General features: G+C 39.3%; 1 protein-coding gene across 3 annotated transcripts; it reads right to left on the bottom strand.

Annotated features, from left to right (window-relative positions):
* Nucleotides 1-96: 96 nt before the first annotated feature.
* Nucleotides 97-27,507, bottom strand: CD28 (CD28 molecule). 3 transcript variants are annotated; one of them, XM_086719397.1, is made up of 4 exons: nt 27,426-27,507; nt 6,258-6,614; nt 5,904-6,028; nt 97-550 (listed from the first exon to the last, which is right to left on the bottom strand). In XM_086719397.1, the coding sequence occupies exons 1-4, from the start codon at nt 27,505-27,507 to the stop codon at nt 422-424; spliced, it is 693 nt and encodes a 230-aa protein (XP_086575523.1). In that variant the 3' UTR covers nt 97-421. The 3 variants fall into 3 exon arrangements, with proteins under 3 accessions (XP_086575523.1, XP_025791169.2, XP_086575522.1); XM_025935384.2 differs by having other exon boundaries at nt 27,296-27,462; XM_086719396.1 differs by lacking the exon at nt 27,426-27,507 and adding an exon at nt 11,412-11,479 and having other exon boundaries at nt 6,258-6,619.

Raw genomic sequence — 27,507 nt, 5'->3', positions numbered from 1 at the left:
CTTTCTTCTCCATCTAAAAAGTCCTTCCATATGACACTCCACTTGGCCACAGTGTTCAGGTGAGTGAGATGAAAAAGAAGTGAAATGGAAAACAGATTTCAAGGCTAACAGAATCCACTGGCTTTTTGTTCTCTACTGTAACCTCTTGATCAAGTCAATAAATACATGGTAAGTTGAAATTTGGGTCATGGCACTACAAGATAGAGCCTGCCACAGCAATATTCTTTAACTTCATTTCAGAGCCTCAAAATAATGTTATTTGGTCTAGTCATTCAAGAAACATTGGCATCGTTGGCCTAATAGGAGCCCCTAATGGGAGCTGGTGGCCGGCTGAAGACGAGGCAGTTTTTTCCTATCCAGAGCAGTTGTGTTGAGCAGGTGAAGCGCTGCCAGCCGGCTTGCATCTGGATAGGCGTCCATGTCAGGAACGGTATGCCGCAAAGTCGCGTGCTGGGGCGTAGGGTTGGTAGTGCCTTCGGGTGGGCCCTGGCCTCCGGGGGGTCATGTTCATATAGTCACTCTGAAGGATCCTACTCCTCTTGGTCTTCATCTGCAGAAAAGAGAAACATCACTGTGAAGGGGGCGGGGGCACAGAAAGAGACGTCATGGGAGGAGCTCTAAGACTTGGGAGCAACTATTCAGAACATAGACTGTCAAATGAAGCTGAATACACCTGACTTCATTGAGCGCCTTGGACCTGGATAGTGACTAATCAAACCTAATTACTTTGGACTCTTCCAAATTGCGAAATCGGAATCAAACAACGTATTTTAGATAAATGTACCCATGTTACCCTTAATACAATCATTTGATCTGAATTCCAAAAGCATATCTAATTAACGTATCCTTTGTTGATATGTAAATACTCTTTAAGGCCCTTCCTCCTATGAAAAGGTTGAGCTTCTCCACTGCAATCTTCTTACATTAGTCATTTGGTTAACAAGCTGTTTTTCCTTAAGTAATCCAAGAGGACCTTAGATTCTGAAATGATCATAAAATTCATAGCAGTGGAGTCCAAATTAGTGGAGAGTTATGGTTCTAGACAACTACTTACATTCCTATTCTTTTATATGCACGTACATTTCTGTAAAGACAATAGTGTCCTTCATCTCTGTTCCTCAGACTCTGCTCCTTCTTCCCCTTTCTATCAGGGGTAAGGGAAGAAAGTAGGGGCAATCCTAAACCCAGAGCAAGAGCATACTTGCCATAAATCTTAGAAAAGTTTTGATTGGGCATTAGGAGCATCTTTTCTGAACCAACGTGATGGTAAAATTTACATATTTGATAAAAGTCCCATAAAAATTCTAGAAATAGAAAGCTACCCAGATTTCTGAATGCAGAATTCTCTATTATGAAAAAACAAAATGTCTATTTCTTGGCACCTAGGCCTGGTGCATAAGTAGATATATTGCATGTGAATGGAATGAACACTTGAATAAATACGTAAGCAAGTGACTTCTGCCCTGGCCTATTTCCATGCACTCCTCCATGAACCATTCATACCTTCGTTGTCAAATGGGCAGGAGCAAGTGTTGAAGGTTGGAAAAATACTGACTCCCACATTACCAAATACAGCTAACATGTTTTCAGTTCTCATCATTTGAATTCTCAGCCACATTCTACACTAATGATTATTCTCTCCTTTTTGAAACACTCTTCCATTTGCCTTCTGTGAGATGGTACCATCCTGGTTTTCATCCTACCTGTCTGGCTACTCCTTGCCTGCTTCCCTTGCAAGCTCATCCTTCTTTAAGTAGTCATTCAATGTGAGTTCCCCATAGACTTCTACTCACTCCTTCCTCTCTCTCTATAGGCAATCTCATCCCCATTTGCAACTATTCACCCAAATTTATATCTCTGACCTAGACCTCAAAGGCATTAAAACTCAACATGTCCAAAAGGAAACTCAAGAGCCTCCCCTAAAGTCTGGTCCTCTCTCATTGTTTCTGATCTCAGCGGGTGATATTACCATATATACGGTTGCCCAAACCAGACGACCTAAGCCTCATTCTTGACACAACCAGCTCCCTATCCCCTGTTCCAGGGGACATTTGACAATGTCTGAAGATATTTTGGGTTGTCACATCTAGGAAGAATGCTATGGCACCTAGTGGGTAGAGGCCAGAGATGCTGCTGAATACCCTCTGATGCACAGGGCAGCCCCCTACAACAAAGAATTATCCAGCCCAAAATGTCAATAGTGCCAAGACTGATAAATCATGATCGAAGGAGTCTGATCATGAAAATGAATGGAGTGAAAGGGAAGTAATGGATACAAAATATGTGACCAAATTTAGAATGAATATTATTGGATTGCTTGTCCCTTCCTTTTTGCTCATACCCAGAGATGACTGATGATTTGAGCCTGGGAGCCTGGAAGGATGCTGCTCCATCCATAGATATAAGACAAGACAGTAGGAGAAGTAGATTTGTAAGAGAAGGTTACAAATTCAGCTTTGGTGATTTGGGATTTGAATGATGGGTGAATGATCCAGCTGAAACTAAGAAGACCATACCATTAAACAGACATAATTGGGAGATTCATTCAAGAGAAGTAGCCATGGAAACCAAGTGGGTGAGGGAAGTTGCTCTTCAAACATCTTGGCTCTACATCCTTTCTATAAATGAAAGACTAGAGTTCTCTTGGGCACAAGGTTATGACACGGCAGGAGTAAGGGCAAGGAAACGTCTGCCCCCAAATAAATGTGGAAGGCTGCTAATGATACCCTGGCAAGAATTTTAGCTCTTACTGCAGCTCTGAGGACTTCCCTTGACAGACTCCCAATGGCAGCCTTTGCCTTCAGACACCCAAATAAAACTATAGCTGGCCCCAATAATGAAGATGTCTTGAGTCTGAGGCTCTCCAGGTTGCACAAAGACTATGAAAGATCTGCTCAATTGGCTCCCATGCTTACCCTCATGCTGTTAGCATATAGTGGACTTAGTCCACTTAGCCATAAACATGAAAGTGGGATGGAAATGACACGTGCATGGCTGGGAACACCATACAGAACCCGTAGTGTCCAGCTGCATCTAGCACATGCCTATATGTGTGGGGAGTATTTGCCTTATGTGTCTGTGTGACTGGGTCATCTATTCTGCCCCTTCACCAATCCGCTGTGTCTGCTAAAGATGTGTGACTTCACAATCTATCTTCCCTTGCCCTTCCTCCACTCCCACTCTTACCTCCTTATTTCCTCAAAACAACAGCAAGACAAAAGACAGTTCGCTTAAAGACACAGTCTTCAAGAACACACTGAATTTAAAGGCAGATACTACCTATCCACATACTATCTACGTTCCCTACATTGTGATTGATAGTGGAGAAGACCATGTTTTTTAAAAGGCTCCTTTAAGAAAGAGAATAGGTTTTACCATTCAGCTGAGTGAATGGTGGATTGAGTGACAGTAACAGGTGCTGTTCTGCAGCAGCCTGGCAGAGGATAGCTCTTTATTTATTCAAATGTCAGCAACAGGTCAAGAACAGAGATAGAATGTGCAGCTGCTCCCAGAAACCCACTCAACCTACAACTGCCTACGGTAGCACATCACAAGCACTCAGGAAGTTCCGGGAAAACAGCAGCTACACCAAGGCACAATGTAGACCAGTCAAAAATAGGATCCCAGAATAGGACCCAGGAAATGGCTGAACTCTAGGGATCCCTAATGCCCTGTCTAGCTTAGCAAGTTGGTGGTTGCTTAGATAGTAACAGCAGCAAGAAAGATGAGCCAAAGGTAAAAATGCTGTATTATTCTACAAAATATACATATATATTTATTTCACACCCTTTTGGTCAGAGAGTATAAAGATCTAGGTTGAGATGCAAATAAAGAGTTCTTATTGGACAACCTGACTACAAGAGACCACAGGATATAAGATTATGCCAACAACTGGCTCTTCCTAATTCACGGGGAACCTATGAACTAGAATAAGACTAAAATAAGTTTTATCAAGACAAAGCAAGTAGTGCTACTAAAGAAAAGCCCATAGCATCTATGATGTTTCCAATTTGAAAGTAAACTATTTAAATTCACTGAAAAGGAGAAGCAGGCTTTGTTCCTCTGGGCAGTCCCAGTCACTGAGCCTGGAATTAGTGCCTGATAATAGTAACTGATATTCTAATGCGTATTTACAGTAAGTTTTAAATGATGAGCAACACCCTTCTGACCACTGAAAGTTAAAGTAATTCTCAAAACTACCTCCTGGGAAGCTGGTAAATTACATTGACCTAAGTCAGCATATTATAGGGGAGCACCTGTCTTGGAGATGTACCCAAAAAGCCGCTGCACCTATATTTTAGATTAAGACATTGAAATTCCTAAGGGATAAAAATAAGGACTAAGGTTCTACATTCTAAATCATTGGCAAGTACCACAGAGGTTCAAAAGTGGGAAGGTACCTTGTATGAAAACACCAAGATCCAGAAAGATGAGGGACTCAACTGACATCAGAGGAAGAATTTAGGCAATTTTCTCTACATAAAAAGCTCTCAGGGTTGGGCAACTTAGAGAAGGCAAGACAGGTAAATATCAACTTGATATCTAGTATAAAGGATTTCCAGGAAAAAGTAGCCACTTTGTTCCCTACCCTGCAGAAGGTACAGATTAGGCAACAGGCAGCTTAGCAAATGTCCATCTGCCCTTAGAATCTCTCACAATGCATGTGGGGAATGGGAAGGATGGAGAGGCAAACTTTGGTAATAGGCCAACGAAGTTTAAAAGGATCTCGGGCTGCATCTATCATTGACATGACCATGAATCCGGGGATGCCCTCCTCACCTCCACCTACCACCACCACCCCAACACTATAACAATGCTATAGTAAATAGGATGATTCCACTTGTCATGGTTTTCACTGACCCATGTGTAGATTAGTTAAATGTGTGGAATATGCCTTAAAGACCTTTATGGGGGTTATCAATTCAACAATCTGACAAGCGCTCATTAAGCATTAAATATGCTTAATACCAGATGGATGGTGAATATCAAGAGAAATAATCCTTTGTCCTGGAGGAGTAACATTTCTTATTGAAGACATGACTCATACATGCGTCTGACTTATAGAAAAAAATTCAAAGACAACATGGAATCAAAGCAGGAGATACTCTGTCCCACACCATGTACATGAGAATGGGAGGTTTCTGAGTAAGGGGAAAGACCCTTTGGTAAGGGAGTCCCAATGTAACAGTAAATACAGTCATCAAGATATGTTCAAAACTTCAATTTTGAAGAAGGTAAAGAAAAATATGCCAAGTTTGTTACTTGAACATTTGCACAAGTTGGCAAACTCTAATTCAGTGCTGAGAGCTCAGAAAAGTCTAACTCCCATTATAGTTTCATAATGACAGCAACCATACTTGGCCTCACAAAATTCAACTGCTTCAGAGGAGATAAAAATATGACTCAGATAAACAGACCTAGTTTCTTTGCTAGGTTTGAATGCAGAATGCATAATTTCAGTAGCCAAATTTCTCACAATTTTTGACCCTGAACCAAAATTGTTCATTGGTTTCATTGCCTAGATTCCCAAGTTGCTTAGATTCTTATACATATATGTATATTAAAGCTATTTTACGTGTCATAATGATATTGCAAAATGGGGAGAAGAAAAGTACCTGGCCCTAAGACTCCCAACCATCACCCTCAATGTACCCATTTAGCTTCTTATTCTGCCTGGCCACCTAATTAATGCCTTCTAAAAACTAGAATTCACATTAGGTTTTCATCTCCAATACAGTTGAAAGCTAAAAGAGAGCCTACTCAAACCTAGCAGGGAAAAAATAGCAATAATAGTAACAATCACATGCTAAACAGAAAATAAACCACACAGGCACAGTTCTTGAACATGTTCAGATTACATGTGTAGTGGAAAAGGTACACAAAAGCAGTGTTGCTTCTCTTACCCAGCAAGCACCAAGAGCCACTGTTGCTAGCAAGCTATAGAAACCTAGGATTCCACCAACCACCACCAGTGCCCAAAATGGCTTGGAAGATTCAGGAGACAGCTGAGCTGGACAAAGATGTTTCTCTGAAAAATAGAATAGAGTGTGTTAAATGACATGGGAATGGCACTTGAGTACATTTCCTTCCTTCTGAACATTATGGAAGAACGGGAGATGAATCAAAATATGCAAAATATCACTAGCTTAGAATGTGCAGACTTCCTCTTTGGGAAGTCACTGATCATGACCTAGTTTTCAAGACTGCCATTGAAAACCATTACTTTAGAGTGGTGCACTGGTAGATTTGCGTGTTACCTTTCACGTGGATAATGGTCCCATTGCTCTTCTCATTGTCTATGTAAGGAGGTGGATACATGACTTCAATTTTGCAGAAGTAAATATCCGTTTGGTTAACAAACAAATTTCGGAGGTAGAATGTCACTGTTTCATTGCCCAATTTCCCATCACAGTCGAATCCTGTACTTGAGTAGAACTGAGGCTGATGGGAGTAATTTCCATTCACAACGCAGACTTCCACAGCACTATCTACTCCCTTATAAAGGGATGCCCGGAACTCCTTTGAGAAGAGGTTGTGAGTATACTTGCAGCTAAGGTTGACCTCATTGTTGTACACCACAAGCCTGGGCAACTGCTTCACCAAAATCTTGTTTTCTGAAGGAGGAAAAATCATTTGCTTAGAACAAGGTCATGAGGACTTTTTTATCCCCCTGAAATCAAGATATATTAATGAACAAAATAAACAGATCTCCAGCAAAGGCTTTCTCTTGGCAGAAGAAGATGCAGGAACTCTTCGGAAGACAATACACTGAGAGTTTAAAAGTTTACATTTTTATATTATTTCCATCCTTCTTAGAATGGGACAATGGAGAATGCTTTCACTTGGAGGGCAGAAGGTGGCCTCCTTTTGGCATTGAGCACCACAGCTATGCGTTTGGAATTTTTGAATCTTGACTAAGATTCCAAAGATGTTAATCATGTTTAATTTTGTTATTTTCCTGATTGAGTGGGATACTTAGAAATGGCTTATAACACCTGACATAGATACACAAATAGATTTGTCTTTAAGTTGTGATGCAGGTTTTTGTGAAGGAATTAAAATGTTTTGAGCCATTTGACTTTATTGGGATGAAGAGTAAGAAGGATGAAGTAGGATAAAGAGTAAGAGAAAACATAACCCAAAGAGTTTAACTTACCTTCCATAGCATATTCTGAGAGAAGCCTTCTCAAGAACTTCACATATTTGTTCCCTTAAATCACAGAAGATAGAAGAGATATACAAGAGTTCCCCCTCTTTGCCATTTTTCTACCTTTATGCTATTCCAGTAAATGATCAAAGAATCTGGAGACCATCTAGTTCAATCTTTTCACTTTTAAAGCAAAGAACCTGAAGCTAGGTGTTATAACCTACATGTAGAAGAGACCATATCCATCCCATCTTACTTCCCACTATATCCCCATTGCCTGGAACACAACAATATATATATAATATATATATTATATATATATATATATATATAATATATATATATATATTAATATTATATATATAATATATATAATATATATAATATATATATATATAATGACTGTTTAAGGCCTAGAAATAATAGATGATTTGTCTAAATCACTAAAGAGATGATGAGCAAAGCTAAGACTAAAAAACCCAAGTAAACTACAATAACCTGAGAAATAGACCACTTAAGCATTAAGAATCAACTTTGCAAAGTTCTCTAAATTTTCCATTATTCTAAAACAATGAATTGCTTTGTGTCTCTGACTCAAACTTTCATAAGAACCAAACATTTTTGCCATTATTTTGGGGTATGCTAATAATTGTCTACCTATTTTCATTTTCTTTAAAAAAAAATGTTAGGGGTGCCTGGGTGGCTCAGTTGGTTAAGCGTCTGACTTTGGCTCAGGCCATGATCTCATGGTCCATGGGTTCAAGGCTGACATCAGGGTCTGTGCTGATAGCCCAGAACCTGAAGCCTGCTTTGGATTCTGTGTTTCCCTCTCTCTCTCTCTCTCTGCCCCTCTGCTGTTCATGCTCGTTCTCTCTCTCAAAAATAAACAAACATTAAAAAATATTTTTTAAGGTTATTTGAAGCAACATCCCACACACCCATACTGAAGAGCCAAATAGAATAAAAATCTATTAAAATAAAACCTACAATTTAGCCTGGATTTGAATTCAAGTGCTCAGGTGTTTTGTTTTTGCTTTGGGAAGAAGGAAGATGCATAGAACTAAATCACTAAAAGCTTTTCATCACCTATATAGTTCTAAACACTAGTTGTACACCAGGAACTTAAAAAACAAAAACAAAAACCTATCCAGGTCCCATTTCCAGAAATTCTGATGAAATTTGTCTATGCTGGATGGGAGAAGGGATTTGTATCATGTATTTGCATTTTTTAAAACAACTTATTGGGATACAAGTCATGTACCATAAAGCCACTCTTTTTTTTATAAAAAAAAGTATACAATTATACTTATAAAGTATATTATAATTATACTTTATAATAAAGTATATAATGTATACAATTCAGTGGTTGTGTTTCATTTTGTTTTCTTTGTTTATAGTTGACACACAACGTTACATTAGTTTCAGTTGTGCAACATAGTGATTCAACGAGTTTATACTTTATGCTATGCTCACTACAAGTGTAGCTATTATCTTGTCACCATACAACCATATTATAATATCATTGACTGTATTCCCTGTGCTGTACCATTTATTCCCATGACTTACTCATTCCACAGTTGGAAGCCATATCTCCCAGTCCCTTTCACCCATTTTGCCCACCACCCCCACCTCCTTTCCCTTTGGCAGTGGTTTTTTTACTATACTCACAAATTATGAATGGATTGCCACAATCTGATTCCAGAATATTGTATTTTTCTTACCCCAAAAAAGAAATCCCATGCTCATTAGCAATGACTCTCCATTCTTCCTTCCCTCTAGCCCCTGGCAATCACTAAACTGTTTTCGATCTCCATGGATGTGCTTATTCTGAGCATTTCACATATATGGGATCATACAATATGTGGCCTTTTTTGTCTGGTTTCTTTCATTTAGCATAATGTTTTCAAGGTTCATCTATGTTGTAAAATGTATCAGAACTTTATTCCTTTTCATGGCCAAATAATATCCTGCTGTATGGATATACCAAATTTTTTTCTATTCATCATTTGCTTTCACTTCTTCATTATTATGAATAATGCTGCTATGAATGTTCGTGTGCACATTTTTGTGTGGACATGTTTTCAGTTCTCTTGGGTGTATACCAGGAGGGGAATTGCTAGGTCATATGGTTTAACTCTGTTTAACTTTATGAGGAACTGACAAAATATTTTCCAAAGCAACTGCAGTATTTTACATATCTACCAGCAGTGTATGAGGGCTCTGATTTCTCCACATTCTTGCCAACATTTGTTATTGTTCATCTTTTTTATTATAGCCATTCTAGTGGATATGAAACCGTATCTTATTGTGGTTTGATATGCATTTCTCAAATGACTATGACGTTGAGCATTTTTATGTGCTTATTAGCATTTGTATATCCTTTTTAGAGAAATGTTTATTCAGATTATTTGCCTACTTAACTGGGTTGCCTTTTTACTGTTGAATCATCAGAGTTCTTTACATATTTTTGATGCAAGTTCCTTATCAGATATGTGATTTGCAAATATTTTTCCCATTCTATGGATCATCTTTAGTATTGCCATAAAAATTCCCCCCTTTGATTCTAATATTTAGTTAGGGTTGAAAATCACTATCGTGTAACAGATTTCTTAAGCTGACAGCATATTAGAATCACCTGAAATTTTAAAAACCCTTGATTCGCAGGCCTGTTCAATCAGAATCTCTGTGTACAGGATCCAAACATCAGTACTTTCAGTTTCTCAGGAGATTCTAATTTTCAGTGGTTACAGAACCTTACAGTTGAAAACTCATTTCTTATCCTCAACTCATAGGCCTCCACGGGCTTTTCCAACCTCATTTCCTCAAACCCAAGCCTCCATTAGCCAGACTATTTAAGTCAACATCTCAGCAACGTGCTGTGTGAGCATTGCTCTCTCCATACTTTGTTAACTAATTTCATGGCCTAGAATATCTCCTTTCTCAGGTCTCAAAACGATTACTATCTGTATCATTTGGTCAGGTTCTACATTTTGAGCATCTCCTGTTTCATATGCTTCAAGCTTTTGACTTGTGTGTATTTCCTCTAGCCTTCTAGTTTCCATGTCTTCTTTGAGCAAGGACAACCTTTTATGTTTCTTTGTATGGTACCATGTGAATAATAGGATCTCATTAAATAGTCAATAAGTGAAAGATGGTAACCTGACTGTATCATTGTTATCAGCAGCTAGGTCTGATTACCATCTCACTAAATCCTTATTCAAAATGTGTGTCTCAGCAACTGAGCTTCATTTATGATTCATTCAAACACTCCCTAAAAGCACTGAAAAGCACATGTAAGGAATCAAAAAGTTCAACCTGTTATGATAGGGAAATGCAACTTGTGTTTTGTTTTGTTTTATTTTGTTTGGTTTTAGACTTTGCTTACCTAGAAAGAATCATTGAGGCATTTCTGACGAGAAGAACCAAACCCAGCAAGAAATGCCAGCATCTCCCCTCCTTTTCAAGGAGTACAGGTTAGCTATTGGTATTTCCGCTTACTGAGCCCTCCAGGGGTTGTTTCTCTTACTAATTATTTGGATTCTGTTTTAAGAGACAGTCAAATTCTTCCTGCTCTGCCTTCAAGAGCTGCTATAAGGAAAAAGATGACAACAGGACTTCTTTGCCAAGGTAATAAAAGGGAGAATAAGCAGATAAACCAAGAAAATCTAGAGAGAAACCCTGGAAGGTTAGCCACTTTGGCTTCCTTCTCCCAGCACCCACAGTGAGGTAGAGAGAGGAAGGGAGACGGAAGAAGGAAGAGACGCTCTAGCATTTATACTCCAGTAGTTTGCTTAATATTCTTGTGTAACTCAGAATATGACACCTTCCCAAGATGCACACAGAAGAGAAAATTTCATTTCCCAAAGATGAACAGGGCGCAGTTTCTACCCTTGGGCAGCTTACAGCCTGATGGGAAAGAAAGATACGTAAACAAACGGCTACTTTTAAAATACTGGCACAGTGATCTGCACAGTGTTTCTGGGTGTGACTGGAGAACCAGCTCAGGATTTCTGAAAGTGAGTGCTGACCTAAGTGTTGATGTATGCATACACTTATTCAACAAATTTGTTAAGTAAAAGCCTAGCTAAGATGAGCCTTTGTGTCAGGGGTGGGGTGAAGTAGGAGAATGTGTGGTAGGACACGGGGCATGAAGTAGTGGACTGCAGGGAATATAAGACAAAGAGAGAAAAAGAAGAGTCTAGGCAGAGGAGATAAGGAGGTGAGAAAGAGTATGGCAGAGGTAGAGAATTATAGCTACCTCAGTTTTGCTGGACCATGACTTGTAAAAGACAAGATTGGCAAACAAGCAGAGTTCATAGCTTGGGCTCTCTCTTGCAGGTGACGAGGACCTATTGAAGCATCATAAGCAGAAAGGTGATTTCATTTTATAAAAACTATGGAGGGGCGCCTGGGTGGCTCAGTCGGTTAAGCAGCCGACTTCAGCTCAGGTCACGATCTCGTGGTCCGTGAGTTCGAGCCCTGCGTCGGGGTCTGTGCTGACCGCTCAGAGCCTGGAGCCTGTTTCGGATTCTGTGTCTCCCTCTCTCTCTGACCCTCCCCCGTTCATGCTCTGTCTCTCTCTGTCTCAAAAATAAATAAAAAAAAATATGAAAGGTAAATTTGAAGGGCACAAGTAAGAAAACATGGAGACCATTAGGATACAATCATAGTAGTCTAGGCAAGAGGTGATAAGGGCCTGAACTACAATTACAAAGAAGTGGATGAACTCAAGAAATATTTACAGGTTAAAATTGGCAGAACTCAACCTTTTCTATGAGACGTTGACTTTGTATAACCATGTCCACGCCCAGTCTAGGTGGCCGTGTCCACACCTTGATGCCCGGATGAGCCGGGCTTTGCCTGTGTCATAGTGGAGGGGTCATTTAGGGTTGGGCTTGCCCCACTCCCTTTTTCTGGTTTCTTTTCTAATAAAGATGGAACAGTTAAAAAAAACTGGCAGAACTCAGCATTGGCTTAGATGTGGTGAGTGAGGGAGAAGGAGGAGTTAAAAATGATTGTCCTCAGGCCCACAGACCAACCAAGTAAGTAATACTGTTTTGCCTACATCTCTTCACTCATTATGCTCAGAAACTGAGGTAAAGTTTATACATCTGGGCTATGAAAAGACGTTCTTCCAGCCTAAGAGATCGCTGCAAAGAAAATGTGAGTTACCTCCAAGGTTCCTGGGAACACAGTTGACTGCCTGGAACTTTGTTTGGTGTTTTCTGTTTTCACAAAGGAGAAGTGGTAGTCTTCCTCTCCTGAAAGTGATTTTCCTTCACAAAGCATAATATAGTGATAATATTTTCCTTCTGTTTATCGTGGAGCCTCCAAAGTCAAACCTCAGCATGTTTAAGACTGCTGGGATATCTCCTGAACATATTCTACCTCAGCACTACAAATTGAGAAATTTCTCAGGGAAAAGCAATCCAAGATCCCAGTGTCTTGGCTGGCTGTTACATATTCGGTATTCTCTCGGTTGATGGCACATCCAACAACTGCAAGAGGGAAGGAATAATCCTTTTGTGTGTGACTCCCTGTACTAATACTGTGTCAGGAAAAAGCTTGAAAAATATTGATTATGTGGCCATTTGATGCAAGAGACGTCCAATGTATTTGTCAATGTTTACTTTTCTCTGTCTTCCATGTCATCACATAATTTTAAAATTAGGTGCTATGCTTCAAGTGGTTTGCCAAATATGTGTGAGCATGTGGCTATGATTTCTAGCTTAGGGTTCAACCCAAGTTAAGGATTGGCTGATAGAACTTCTTGTTTTCAACATTTATATCCTGATAGCCCTTGGTTCCACCTTGGTTCATGTCAATCATTCAGAGAAGCCTAAGTGTGAAACCATCTCATAGGACTTCAAAATCTACATCTGCTTTAAAGAGACACTAAGTGAAGGAAATTCACTTTTGGTGGTAGAAAAAGATAACCAATTCCTCTAAGTGATATTGAATATATGTGATCATTACAACTTACAGTAGACACCTTAATTCTGATTCCTCTTATTTTTTCTTAAAATGGAGCACTGTAAAAATGCACACCCCTTCCTCTAGGGGAGTGGGGCAATAACATGGATAAGTCATAGCAACCAATAACGGAAACAACAAATGACATTGGACTTTGATACGTATTTTGGTTCTCTGAGTTTCAGGGAATCCACACAGTACTTCAAATAATTTAAGAGCACATTGTAAAATTTAAGAACATACCTAGACTCACAAAAAAACTAGAGAAATATCTAGCTTCCCCATACTAACATTTATTTGATTCCTTTTTGCTCTTTAGTTCATGCTAGGAGTGAAAAGCATCCTTGTCAGGTTAATTTGGTCTTAGCAGACCAAGCCTTTCCCTGTGGATATTTGGTTTCCTTCTTGCGAGTGCTTAGGCAAGGTCCACCTAGGTCAAACCTACTACATTAAAAGAAAAATACTGTAAATTCAACAATTGTATTTGCTTCTGGTTTCAAAAGATCCGCTTGACTGACATTTCTCTAACTGAATTGACAAGTTGTTTTGATGATGAATTTAGTGCTTTGCTTTCAAAGCCTTTCCTAGCAGCTAAATCAGCTAAAGGTGTGGGGACAGGAAGCTATAACCTCAAACCTCTCTCCCTCACAACTCCTCCTTAACAACAGGCAACATGAAGAATAAGATTGGAGGCGAAAATGTACTTATCTGTTCCTTATAAGCAAGGCAGTGAGAACTAAAAGATTTCCCATAGATAATCTGTGAATCTTGTGATACAGTTGACTTTTGGAAATTTGGAAGTTACATGTGCTTCCATGAGAACTGGTTACAAAAAAACAAAACAAAAGCAAAAACAAAAACCTTTCCCTTTTTCCCTATTGTAAATGGGTCAATTACTACATTAATAGCTGTCAACTCTGCACAGGTGAACCGGATAACCATCTCTAAGGTGTGGTTCCAAGCACCAGAGAAGGAACCCTGACCCTGGAAGGACCCTTCTCACCAGCTCAGTTAATGCTTGGATTTCAAAAGAAGATGAATCCTAAAATGCCATGTAGGGAACATATTGACTTCAATTAGTAATTGTGGCCTACAGTCATAGGACTACAAAATGCTTTTTCCTATTTTATCTCATATGAACTCCATATAAACCTCTGAAGTAAACATATAGGACAGCCATTTTTATGCCCATTTTATAGATAGGGAAACTGAGGTTAAAGAGGCCAAATAAGTTGCCCAAGTTTTAGGACAAGTGACCTTAAGGACGTGGCTCATGCTTCATGACTTGTAATGTATTGTTCTTTTCCCTCTGGGTTGCGTTGTGTAACACTTTCAACACAATTTCGGTGAGTGATCCTAGATCATCGGAAAGCAGGACTGGACAGTTGGATGGTACTAGAAGTGAGAATTAGGGAGGAAAACACAATTGAGTAGGGGAATAAATGGAGTGAGATCAAGATAAAACCAAATTAAATTCAATTTTCTCCACCATTTTGCTGGAGTACCATCATGCAAAAAGTGCTCAGCTGGAAGGAATGTTGGAAATAATCCAAGCCAACCCTTTATTTTATAGAAGAGATAACTGAAAATGAAAAAAGTAAGTGACTTTTTAAACAAGGTCACACAAATAGTGGAACAGCTAAGATTATTTATTTATGTTTCTAGAAATAATGCTTTAAATCATGAATGAATAGAAAACCAACTTTGTGCATTCAGCAGATTCACGTGATTTCTGGTGATTCATGGTCATATTTAGAAAAAGTGTGTTTGGTTTTTTGGGGTTTTTTTAAGGTTTATTCTTTTTTCAGAGACAGAAAGAGACAAAGCATGAGTGGAGAAGGGACAAAAAGAAAGGGAAACACAGAATCCAAAGCAGGCTCCAGGCTTACCTGTCAACACAGAGCCCTATTGGAAGCTCAAACTCACAGACTGTGAGATCATGACCTGAGCTGAAGCCAGGCACTTAACCGACTGAGCCACCCAGGCACCCCTAGAAAAAGTGTGTTTTCAAACTTTCTTTACCTGTAATGCACTTGCACAAAACACTTTGAACATGAACATTAGGTGAAACATAGTCACTTTTCAGTTCAAACCTTACTGGGCAAATTCTTCAGGACACCTGTGAATTACATATATGTATCATGTTTAATTTATGATATGCCATCTTTCCTTTTCCTTATAGCACCACAGAGAAACAGAATAGCACCTAGGGCTAGTGAACTAGAGAGTAGAGTAGACAGCACTCAAGACTGGTATTTGCATTGAGACGTTAAGGAAGCAGTAAGTAGAAATATAATACATCTTTAATTGGCAATGTGATTTTCTTTCAGAACCTCTCAAGAACTTTATTGGGTTCCATCTCTGCACATCACAATCAGAGGTTTTTTTTTTTTTTTTTTTTTTTTTGCAGCTTAAAAATCAGATCGTAAGATCCTAATCACGTCGTTTCCTTTTTTAAAATTCTGACTGAACAGAATTTAACGTGTCAGGCAGGAACCCAAGAAAATGAAAGCTTTCTATTTTCAACTATCTTGCTCCGTGGTGTTTGCGAACGCAGTATGAAGGTGACGCTGATTTCCTTGGGGTACGGCACCTCCCTCCTGACCACAGAGCCGGTGAAGTTACTGTAACTTTCCTCTGAATATATTTCCTCTTCAGGCCTAGGATACTCTTTAACACGTGGCCATCTGACCACTTGCTCCATTTTAGGCTCCATTAAGGGCAGGCTTGCTCACAGGCCAATCCAGTGTTTGCTCAGGGAACTGTAAGACAAACTGTGCTTTCTGGGAGGAAAGTGGCTCTTTCCTCTGTCTGTGACTCTGATAACTCTAGCTGGTGGCTTTGCCTCATACAAATGTGAGAAAGAGGACTACAAAACACTTAGCAGAATTTTGCCATCTTCTTTGAGCTAAAAACAAAGCTAGGAATGACCTAGCATACGTTGAATGGCTCCAGACTCTCTGAAATTCATGTTAAAATGAAAAAGAAAAAAATACACATTACATTTTCAAAATCACGTTGTGGTTGTTCCATCTAGTTTTCTAATGACTGTTGTCTTGAAAATTTCCCCATTTTCACAAGGAATAAAGATTTAAGGAAAGCTCCTCCAAAAAAAGAGCTTTGAAAAAGCATGTTGTATTTTCAAAGCCAGCCATATGTATGTATGTGTATAGAGAGAGAGAGAGAGAGAGAGAGCGCCTCATTCAGGATCCCTGCGGAAAACAAATGGCACGATCAAAATTGGGCAATAGGAGGAAGGCTTATTTATAAAAGGACTATTGTCAAAAGTGTGGAACCACAAGGCAAATGCTAGAAACTGGCTCACAGCAGCAATTATGACCACCCTTAGGTCTAAAAGGGCATGGGCAGGGTAAGCCTACCAGAACCAGAAGGAAAGAGAATCATGAAGAGGAGGCCACCATGACAGATGCAATGACTTTTTTCAGAGAAACCGGCCACGGGACCAGCCCTGCCCAAGACTGTGTGTGTACAACCATCAGTTCTGTCAAGCATATTTACTCGTATCAAAAGGATGATTTGTATACAAAATCCAGATTCCTTAGTTCAAACAAGTACAATGATTATAGGTAGCAATAAAAATAGAAATAGAAACCTGATTAATAAATGTACTCAACTAGCTGCTGTTAACCAGCACCAATCTAAGCTCCATGTTTCACCCTCATCTTTTTATACACAGGCTGGACACTCTAGCATAGAGGACATTTGTTCTTGTCCTTTTGAAAAACTATTGTGCTCCATGCAATTGTCGGAAAGTAACTCAGAGGTCAAGTAGTTCAATAGCAAAAAGTCCCATCTGAGCACCTAGTCATTAATTCTGAAGAGAGAAAAATTATCAAAACGATCAATGAGTACTTTCTGAAAAGAAATTTCAATGTGTCAGAAAATTGTTCTTTGGTATTCTGACTTCTGCCATGACAAAGTCATGCATTTATTCAGCAAATAAGTAATAGAACAAAATGTCCTAGGTTCCTGGGAGATGTAAAAGACTCAGCCTCTTTCTTCTAGGTGAAATCCTAAGGCAAATGCACAATTAGCTATACTCCAAAGCGCATGTGGTGCAGGAGCCCTGTCATGGACAGTCGCATGAAAAAGGCCTTATTTCCAGATGAGATGATTCTGGAGGCTTCTGTACAGACAGACTGACCTTTAGCCGGGCCATGAAGTCTGGGGCAAATTTAGACAGACTAAGATCAAGGGAATGACTTTTAGCATAAAGGTTCATTGGTGACCAGCAGAACATTCCTTTTACATAAAGGGGAAATAGGTAAAGATGGCTGATAGCAATCATAGAGAGGTTTCAATGCCAAGAAAAGGCATCTGGATTTTACTAGAAAGGCAACGGGAGGTATTGAAGACAGCTGAGTTGAGAGCGGTGTGGTAAGTGCTGCCGTGCGGGGTGCACTAGCTGGAGGAGGGTGGAGGGGAGGCAGAGACCAATCAGGAGGCTGTTGCAGTAGCTCTGATGTGAGCTCATGGGGCCAGAGCTGCGGAGGGGGCTGGATGGAAAGGACGGACGTGGAGTTGGCGCTTGGTTGTGCTCACTGATGGTGAACAAGAATCAGAAAGGACACAGAGTTTGTGGGGAGGGGGAGGGTGGCAGTGGAGGCATTGTTAACAAAATTTGGTAAGTGAAGAGCGGAAATTTGTTTGGAAAAAAAAGCCATAGGGTTCAGTTTTAGATACACTGGGTTTGAGAGGTGGGTAAGGCATCCTGAAGGAAAGGTCCAGGAATTAGATGTGCCGGACCAGAGCTCAAGAAAGTCGGAGATAAACACATACATCAGGATGTCCTCTGTATGAAGATAACAGTTAATGTTAAGGCTGCCGAAAGCCATTGCCTGCACTGTCGTAGCCATCCCCATCATCCATCCCCATTCGGACGCTGCCCAGGAGTGCAGAGTGTGAGTGCTCCAGGACTGAAGCTTCCTAAGCACAAAGTGACATAAATGAGTGTGATGTGACCCAGCCCTACAATTCAGAAGTCCTCAATTGTCCTCTCAGCTCCAAATGCTAGAAGGAAAATCTAAGAGGCCAACCAGGAGGAGCACCTTAACTTATACAAACACTGCCAGACCACTCCCAAATATCCAGTTTTATTACCCTAGTAGTAATTACCTACTACTACTACAGTAGTTACCTGTAGTCCAAGTGGTAGGTAACCAGTACTTCACAGCTTTCTACATAAACAGTATGATGATAATTCAATCTTACATCTCCAAGGAGCCTCCTCGAGGCCACCTTGGCACATACACAATCTTCTAGGCAAATGTCATGACCTGGAAGTTTGAAAGTAATTACTATGTTGAACCTTAACATTACACAGGAAGGTGGAAGAGAGGGAGCAAAGACCAAGTCCTGCCATAATTTCTAAGCATCTTAGTACTTAATGTCCTGGCTTGCAGTCTCTCCAAGCAATTTCAGAGATGTCTGCTCTGCAGTTCTTTGTATTTTCTCTCTCAGATCATAAGAGCATCCACAAAGGGGCGGGTGGCTGAGTTGCCTCATGAGGGCAGATAAAAGCCAGCATTTCTTATTCCATGTAAGAAGCATTTTTAAACCAGAAATAGACCTGAGATGTCTTCAAATCCAACCTCCTCACATATCAGACAAGGAAATGAGGGCCTAGAAAAGTTTTGTCACAATTCAACAGACTAAAACTCCTAATCACATCCCCTTTCCTTGAGAAATCAGTGACTTTAGCTTTTAAGTTTGGGGAAAATAAGGGGGGAGGGGGGTTGTAGAATAACAGACATGTCCTCCACAAAGCCAAGGTCAAGCAGCTACATCCTTGTTCTGAAAAACACATGGAGATTCTGAGATTAACTTCCCTGACTGGAAATTGGAGCCCTGCCCATGATGTTGGGCAAGGTTGTTCTGAACCTTGTGACCCTCTTATCTCAGGCATGAGCTGAGGCCAAGTCTAGCCATATTGTTCATTTTTGAAGGCTCAAGCAAATTTAAAATACAAATGGGCTAAGCCTTCAAAGTCAAGGTATGTATTATCCAGTAGCTCTTGTTGATACAGGTTTAACACCAAGGTCTGTTCTGAAAGAATTATACACACACACACACACACACACACACACACACACACATTTAATAAAAGTTTTTAATGTCAGGTATGCCAGCATGGAATCACTCATCTACCCTAGCTCCATACTAACATACATATCTCTGCCCCTATAAATCTCTTCTTTTCTTCCTCATTCCTCTTAGACATTTATCCTCCTTTCTCTAATACTCCCATCCTCTGTGCCCCAAATCTCCCTCCCCATCTGGAGAAAACTGCTTCCATTCTCCTTTATTTTTCTCCCTCTTCCTCTTGTATTTCCCAATGGTCTTCTTTCCCCTCCACCCCTTCAACACTGCACATTCACTTATTCACTCCCTCCCTCAAGAACAGCATTTGGCTTCTTCCACATGTCAAACGTAATGAAGTCATTCAGTTTGCAAACATTTATTACATACCTACCATATATGAAAAAATGGTAGACATTATAGGTGATATAAGCTCCCAATTGTCTCTAATCTAGCAATTTCCTCTCTTTCCACTATCTCTATTTTGTTCCCCTCCACTTTTTCTTGACCTTTTAAAGTGCTACCTTGCTTCCCCACCATTCTGTCTAAGCTCCAAAATTCCAACTGGTCTCCTTTGAGCCAAAACCAATACCTCCCCAAGTCACTATTCACTTCTCCCCTTATACAATTAATGCTATTAAGCACTATCTCTTTTTGAAATTCTTTCCTCCTTTGGCTTTAGTGGTGTTCTATCGAGCCTTATTCTTTTCTTATTTCTCCAAACACATTCTATGTCTCCTTCACTGGCTCCTCATCTTTGTTAGCCAACTCCTAACCAGAGCTGTTTTCCAGGTAAGATTCAACTCTGCTTTTCTATAGTTATACTCTCTCCTTTCTAGTGGCCATCCATTCTCATGACATCAGCTTTACTCCAAAGATGAGGATCCCTAGATGTTTTCTTCTTACCCAACTCCCATAGCTTCAGGTTTGTACTGGACACTTTTCTGCCATCTCAGACCCTTACTTCAAACTCAGTGTGTCTAAAACTAAACACTATTTGGCTCCCAAACTCAGCTGCACAGCAACACCTTCATCTCAGGTGGTGATACCACCATTCCCCTGTTAAGCCAAAAACCTTGGCATCACTCTTAATCCCTCCCTCTCTTTCAGGCACTAAATCCTGGAGTTTCTACTTTTCAATCATTTCGCAGAATAGTTGTTTCTTTCTGTTCCCACCTTTGCTACCCAAATTCTAATCTACCCCTTCTCCTGGCAAAGTGCAGAGTGTTACAACATGATCTCCTTACCATTAATCCCTAGGCATTCTAGACCATCCTGCTTCCAAAAACTTTCCAGCTGCTTCACAAGGCCTTGAAAATGAAGTCTGAACTTGGGTTATCAGTATTCAATCCTTGGTTTGACCTGATTCTACCCTAACTTTCCAAGCCTCCACACATTCAGACTGGCCCTTTGTTCCAAGAACACGGAACAGTATGCCTTGTTTAATTTCTTTATTTGTATTGCTTCTCCCTCCTGAAGTAACATGGAATTGGTAAGAATATGAAGCCTGGAGCAAGAGTGTCTGGATTTACTCACTTATTAGCTGTGTGAGCACAGGCAAGTCACTCTATTTGCTCCATGCTTCAGTGTCCCCATCTTATAGATTAGATAATCATAGTAACTGTTTCAAAGGATTTCAGGGAAGAATAAGTGATATAATATAGGGAAAACCGGGTAGAGCAGTGTCTGGCACATTATAAGTGCTAAATAAGCATTAGCTAGCAATTTTATTAATAACATCATCCATTCAAATCCTATTTTTTAATATCCACTTCAATTCCCACCTCTCCATAAATGCTTATATTCTGCATTAATCTTACTAGCATATTTATGTTATGCTTCTTCATTTTAGTAGTAACTCATTCATTTCCTTCTTCAGGTATTTGTTGAACACCTATAATGCTTCCAGCACTGTGCTGAAATAAGTTATAACTTCAGTGTGTTGTTAAGTTATCAGGATGAATAAGACATGATTCTTCCTGCAAAGAGCTCACGGTCTAGGGGAAAAAAACAGATAAAAAGATGTATAAATGCATAATAACAATTTTGGGAAACCTGAGAAGGAAAGAAGTCCCTCACTTTGCCATTTAGGGTCTCAGAGAAGGCTTCTTCAGGTGAGAGGTGTAAGGGACACTTCAGATTACAAGAATAATATATGCAAAATCATTAAGGCACCAAACAGCATGAGGAAGTTGCCCCGAGTTAGTTATCTGTTTCCAGCTGCCATATCCTGTCATGTATAGTCTTCTCAACTGGATCATAAAGTCAGAGAGAACTTGGTTAATTACACAAGCAGCTCTTGTGTGCTAAGTAAGTCTTTATAATGCTTTTCCTCTTTTTATATTCCTTCAGACTCCAACAGAGATTAAAAAAATAACAGAGGTTTACTAAATATTTGTTAGATTGAGTTATGTTCCCATTGGGACTCTTCTTACAAGTCCATAACATAGGCTGGATGCCCAAGGAGAACTTCCTCAAAGGAGGTGAATCTTGCACTGTATTCTAAAGTGAAAGATGAGTAGGATTTGGATGGATGGAAAGAGAGAGAGAGAGTTCCAGGAGGGATGCAGCATCAGAAAGGGCATAAACACAGAGTTCAGGTAGGTGTGACTATGAAGAAAGCTGCAATATTGGGTTTTAGGATCCTATATTAGGGAATGAAAGAAAATAGACTGGATAAGTGAGATGGATCCGGTCTAAGATCATCCAAAAATGCCAGGACACGTTGCAAAGTCACCTTTCTATGAGCATCGTCTAGGAACCATCAACACAACTTGCTTTTCTATAGCTGGAGAGATGTCTAAGTTCTTGCCCATCTCTAAGTATCTGTGGTTGAATCCACCACTTGCATGGAGAATTCTGTTTGTAACTGTTTGGCATAAAATAAATTACTGTGAACAGAAAATTATTCTCAATGATACTAAATTGAAAGAAAAAAATTCTAGAAAGATTTCACAATTCTCATTTGTACTTCATTGAAACTCAAACTAGATTTTTATATCAGTCACAGAACCTAGAATAGCACATAAAAGATATTAATAAATACCTATAGAATGAGTACATGAATGAAGACCTGTCTTGCTAAAGCACAAGAAAAAGCAGGCACTTTACAGAACAGAAACCTAGTAACAGCCTGGTTTTAGTCCTCCCAGGAGCTCCAACGTGAAAGGAAACAGTCTTTTTATACGTGCCCATTCTCTCCCAGTTTCTATGGGACAGAGTCTGTGGATCAGAAGTGGAACCCTCCTGGACCCGATGTTCCTAAAGCTGGTCTTAAATTATGTGCCCTCTTTTTTAGTAGTGTTCAATATCAAAGAAAGTCATCACATCACATGAAAGCTGCAGATCTAGCAACAGTGATATTCTGCCACTTCAGCATCTGACAAGTGTTCTTAATTAAACAATGAAGACTACAACCTCTACCATCTCAGCAAATAAAAACAACAAAAAAGAAAGAAAAGAAAAGAAAAGAAAAGAAAAGAAAAGAAAAGAAAAGACCCACCCACCTCAGTTCCTAACAAGGGAATCTATGTCACTGTTAAAATGCAAGATATGTCAATAATTCAGATTCTTGTGTGAATGAGTGGGTGAATAGGAGTTCCTGCTATAATCAATACATTACATGGTGAATCATGAGCCACAAAGTTGACTTAGATACTGCAGAAAAGGGGTCCTGATTAGATCAGAGGTCAGAGTGAATTATGAGTGGGTGACATTTGTGACACCATCAGGAACCATTAACCCAGTTACCTTGACAGCTGAAGTCCCACAGATAATGAAGATGATGACAAATGAACAAGATGACGGTAATGGCGATGCACAGATAAAGTTGCAGCTCATAGTTAAGAAATTCTCCACCAAAGTGCAGGTTTCCATCCAGCAATGAAAATATAAACCCACGTAACATGTATGGTGACACACAGACTAAATCAAGATGCCTATGACGTGAGTATTGAAACACTAGGCCAAAGAAGTCTAAACTCTCTTTTTCACATCCTCTAACAAGTAACCAAGGAGCCCTTGACTCCATCCAATGTTCCTCTTTTCTAATGTTCAGAATCATCAAAATGAGAGTGGCAAGCAAGAAGTTTGACCCCTACTTTGCAATCACTTCTCCCTGGGGCCTGGATTGCCTTCTCTCCGGCTTCACGGACCAATTCTTAGGCAACGATTCTCAGACTGAAAGCTCTGGGTAACTTTTTTTTTTTTTTTTTTTTTTTATGACAACACCATGTTAAGACCAAAAGAGTCAAGAAATGACCATAAAAGAGACATAGATTCCTTAACACGTCTTCAAAAACCAGAGACCCCTTCAGTTAGTCACAAAACCACCCAGATGTCATTTTTTCCAAGAGTTCAGCTAAACCATCTACTAAGGAGAAAAGTACCAGCCTCTATGAAGTTACATAAGTAACAAATTTCTTGAAGAAAAAGGCAAGCAAAACTTTAACCAAGATGAAAGGGAAAAATGAAAGATTTTATCCTTTTAAGTGACCTGCTGTAAAATAACTGCTTCGAAAGATTGCCCGCCCTCCAATTTGTAGATGAGAAAGTTTGCAATCGTGTATCCTTATCAATGCCCGTACTAGTTAATAAAGAGCTATTGTTTTAGAGATGATAAACCACAATGGAATTGTCTTCTAGGATATTGGTGGCATAAAAATTTTCATTTTGTAAACGTCAGCACACTGCATACAGGAACTACTTGGAGGAAAATAACCACATGTTGTAAAAGCTGAATGGTAATCATGTGGCATTTCTCCACTCAGGAAAATAAAATGAAGACATTAAAAGGGAAGACAGTCTAAGTCTAAAGAAGAGGCAGCAAGATCCCCACCTCCCATCCATAAAAAGGGTTTTAATGTGAGAGCTTCAGAGTTACAACCACAGATTGATTTCTCTTTCTAATCAGTCTGTGAAAATGACTCATTCTATTCCTTGGTATTGATATATTGATATTGGTTTTATGGTCCTTGCTATAAAAGTCCTGTCTGGATGGTTGTCTTTAAAAAAATAAAAAGTAATAATCCTATCGTATGTGTGGGAGTAGAGTCAAATAAATTCTTAAGCAATGTCTGTACATTTGAAATGTCCATCAAATTTACTTGAGATGACAAAACACCCAGTAGATTCTTTAACAGTCAGAAAAACGGGCTACAGTATAGTGGATGTCATGAGATACAGCAATCTGCCGATTATATAGCATTTTCAATGCTCATCTCTCTATCTTATCTTTCCTAAGCCCAGCCTCACAGCAACACTTTCCTGTGAGAGGTCAATTACTTCTTGTTGTGGACAACGACCTCAGAGGGGTCATTTGCTGAACTAAAAATGAAGTCTTTAATTACCTTGCTTCACTGATGATTTAAAAAAAAAATCATCTTCCTCCTGCTTTCTATGCCTCTCTCATAAAAAGAAGTGCCAAGGGAAATGCAAAAGCATTGGAGAAATCCACTGTGTTCAAACTGGACATTTGGACAGTTTATTTGTGGAGGTTTGGGGAAAAATGAAAAGAAATCCTCACATACAAAAATAAGTGGTGTTTTCCTGATTTTTATCTTCATGCTGGATGATTAGCCTTGGTGAAAAATAACCAATACTGGCTGAAAAATCTATGATCAATGCCATCTACGATATGCACCTTCCTTCTACCATCAATCACAACTTGGTTCCCTTTCAAGGACTGCAATTCTAAGTTGGACTCTATTTGAAAGTCCAACAAAATCCTCTCAATTTGTAGATCTCAACTGCACAGTTGCCCAAATCTGGTAGGAAACATGTAACTTTCTTAAAGGATTTGTCTAAGTTAAGGTTTCCTCATGCTTCCTAAATTATATATTTTTTTAAGTTAGCTGTAAAGATCTTTCTACAGTGTCATTAAAATCATGAAGAATCAGGTTAGGTTTAACCTTCATAGAATAAACATTTTAAGCTATGCTGTGAGCCAGTGAGTTCAAATTTTTTAAATAGTGGAAAAGAACAGTTCTTCACACACACACACACACACACACACACACACACACACGCTTCAACACAGACATACCAGTAATCTCTCTCAATCCTAGGGAGGACAGTTACAGTGTGACAAGAGAATTATTTTATCTATAATTTCTTTATGGAAGGCAAATACAGAGAGGCAAAAAGCATATGGCAGGTTTTGCATCATTGATTAGAATGGATCATGCATCTTTTTATGTTGTATTTTTTCTCATAAGTTTTCTTACCGGAAGAAGCATTTAAAAGCATTTCTACCCCTACTTCATTAGACGGCCACTCAGTATCAAATCTTAAAAGTTATTATGGGGGTGAGTTGGCATTTGAAATGCAGATATATCTCCAAGTAGAAAACAGAGGTCCCACATGTGTATATCCTTAATGACAGTTTTAGCTACTCCTCTTTCAATAAATGTTCTAAAGGAAAAATATAAAGCTTTGCATCTTACAAAAAATACCTTCAAAAGAGATTCAGTGAGTTGATGACAGATGGTTGTCCACAAAGCACATCAGGAGAGTATTTTGTGTACAAATACTTGAATAGTTTCGGTGAGAATAAGGCTTGTCTTTCCTTTCTGTCTATCCTTGACTGTGTAACAAATTGAGAAATTTTAAATATCTTTAAAAATAAATTTTAAAGATCCCTTAAAAATAGTTTAAAGACCTTTTTCTAAAAGAAATTTTTTAAATTCTTTTAAAATATATTTGGTAGTTTTAAATGCTTGGCACCAGATACTGGGGCATAACCTAGCTCATCACCAGCTTATGTCTTTCATTGTATCGGCACGTTTTATAAATACACACAGTTTGTAAATGTGCTCACTGGCACAAAAGGCAATGGAATAGATGGGTGTATATGTAACTATTTCACTTGTGCAGGTTGGGAAATTATACCCTTTGGAGTTCATGCACATGATGTTAAGAACAACATCAAATAATGCAGTCTCCACACCACCAAAATAAATGAGAAAGAACATTGAAGATACTGGCTAGTCAACATACCTTAAAGGAAAAATAATTATCCTATTTAGATGTGCTCACTAATCAGTACAAATCCTGAGCCAAGCGGGACATTTTTCAAATTCTGAGAACGATTCGAATACCCGTCCCCAGCCCACCAAAGCAACAAGCTCTTTCTGTTTGGAATTGTGATTTTCAAAGATAATTTAACCCTGGATATATCTGGAGCTATGAAATCATAAACCACATCACGTCAGGCAGAATAGTATAATCGTCAAGAGCTGAAGAGTCAGGTTAAGGTGGTTCAGACCCTGACTGCAGTAACTCATATCTGTATATCCTCGGACAAATTAACATCCCTACCACCTGATCTCTTCATCTGAAAAGGAGTTCCATTATAATAGCACTAAGTGTACGATCTTCATCATCATCATTGGGAATTTAAAGGATTTTAATCTAAGGTAACAGATTTCAGCCAATTGTAAAAGAAACTAATTCTCCATTAGCATTTGGATTTTGGATTGTGCCACCTTCTGCAATGACGCCAGAATTCATTCCGACACACTGAATTCAATCTGAGTAGACATAGGAACTACGACTAACATTCATCTTGCAAGCCAAGCACTGACTGTGCTAAGAATTTCACACAGATTTTTTTCATTTTATCCCCACAGTGCCCTTGAGATGAGGTTGTTAGTATCCCCATTTTATAGACATGAAAACTGAGACTCATACAGTTTACATACTAGCCTAAGCTCAGCTAGTAAGAAATGGATCTGTGATATGAACCCTAGCAGTCTAAATCCAGAGCTTTCAGAACCAACCCTCTTATAGCAATCGTCTTAATTTTTTTCAAAGCATAATTTTTAGAGCTCCCTGAAACATTGTCAACTACTAGCTAAATAAATCTTACTTAATTCCAAACAATGTTTCTTAAAATATTATACTGTAGACTGAGAATCAATGAGTTCCTAAATAACAGGTTGCCATATTAGAGCAAAACTACATTTCAAATAGTTGAAAAACTACATTTCATCAGTTGTCTGAAATTTAAGATGAGCCAAGCCAATCGAAAACTTGAAAAGAAAAACTGAGAGGAGGAAAGAAATCAAAATTCTTTACCTGTTACTTGAATTGAGGGGAAGAAGTTGAGAGCCAGAAGCAGCCTGAGGATCATTGTGCTAACGGTGGGCCAGGGCTCCAGCCCCTCCTCCCCGAGGAGCCCAAAGTGTGAGGGCAGCTGAAGATGCACCTGCCAGAGTCTGAGTGTCTCCGTCATCCACAGCCACCACCAACTCAGGGCACATGATCAAGGGACTTAAACCACAAGGCAT

The sequence above is a fragment of the Puma concolor genome, chromosome C1, assembly GCF_028749965.1.
Source record: "Puma concolor isolate L17-30 chromosome C1, mPumCon1.1.hap2, whole genome shotgun sequence".
Lineage (NCBI taxonomy): Eukaryota > Metazoa > Chordata > Mammalia > Carnivora > Felidae > Puma > Puma concolor.
The sequence above is the reverse complement of the archived record's forward strand: the minus strand, read 5'-3'. Positions and strand labels throughout refer to the sequence as shown.

What these genes read in the sequence shown, in the direction of transcription:
- CD28 (XM_025935384.2), bottom strand. Translation starts at nt 27,452, where the DNA reads ATGACGGAGACACTCAGACTCTGGCAGGTGCATCTTCAGCTGCCCTCA. An exon ending in CCCCTCAATTCAAGTAACAG is followed by an intron (nt 6,615 to 27,295) that starts GTAAAGAATTTT and finishes TTCCTCCTTCAG; the next exon opens with AAAACAAGATTTTGGTGAAG. An exon ending in TGGCTCTTGGTGCTTGCTGG is followed by an intron (nt 551 to 5,903) that starts GTAAGAGAAGCA and finishes TCTTTTCTGCAG; the next exon opens with ATGAAGACCAAGAGGAGTAG.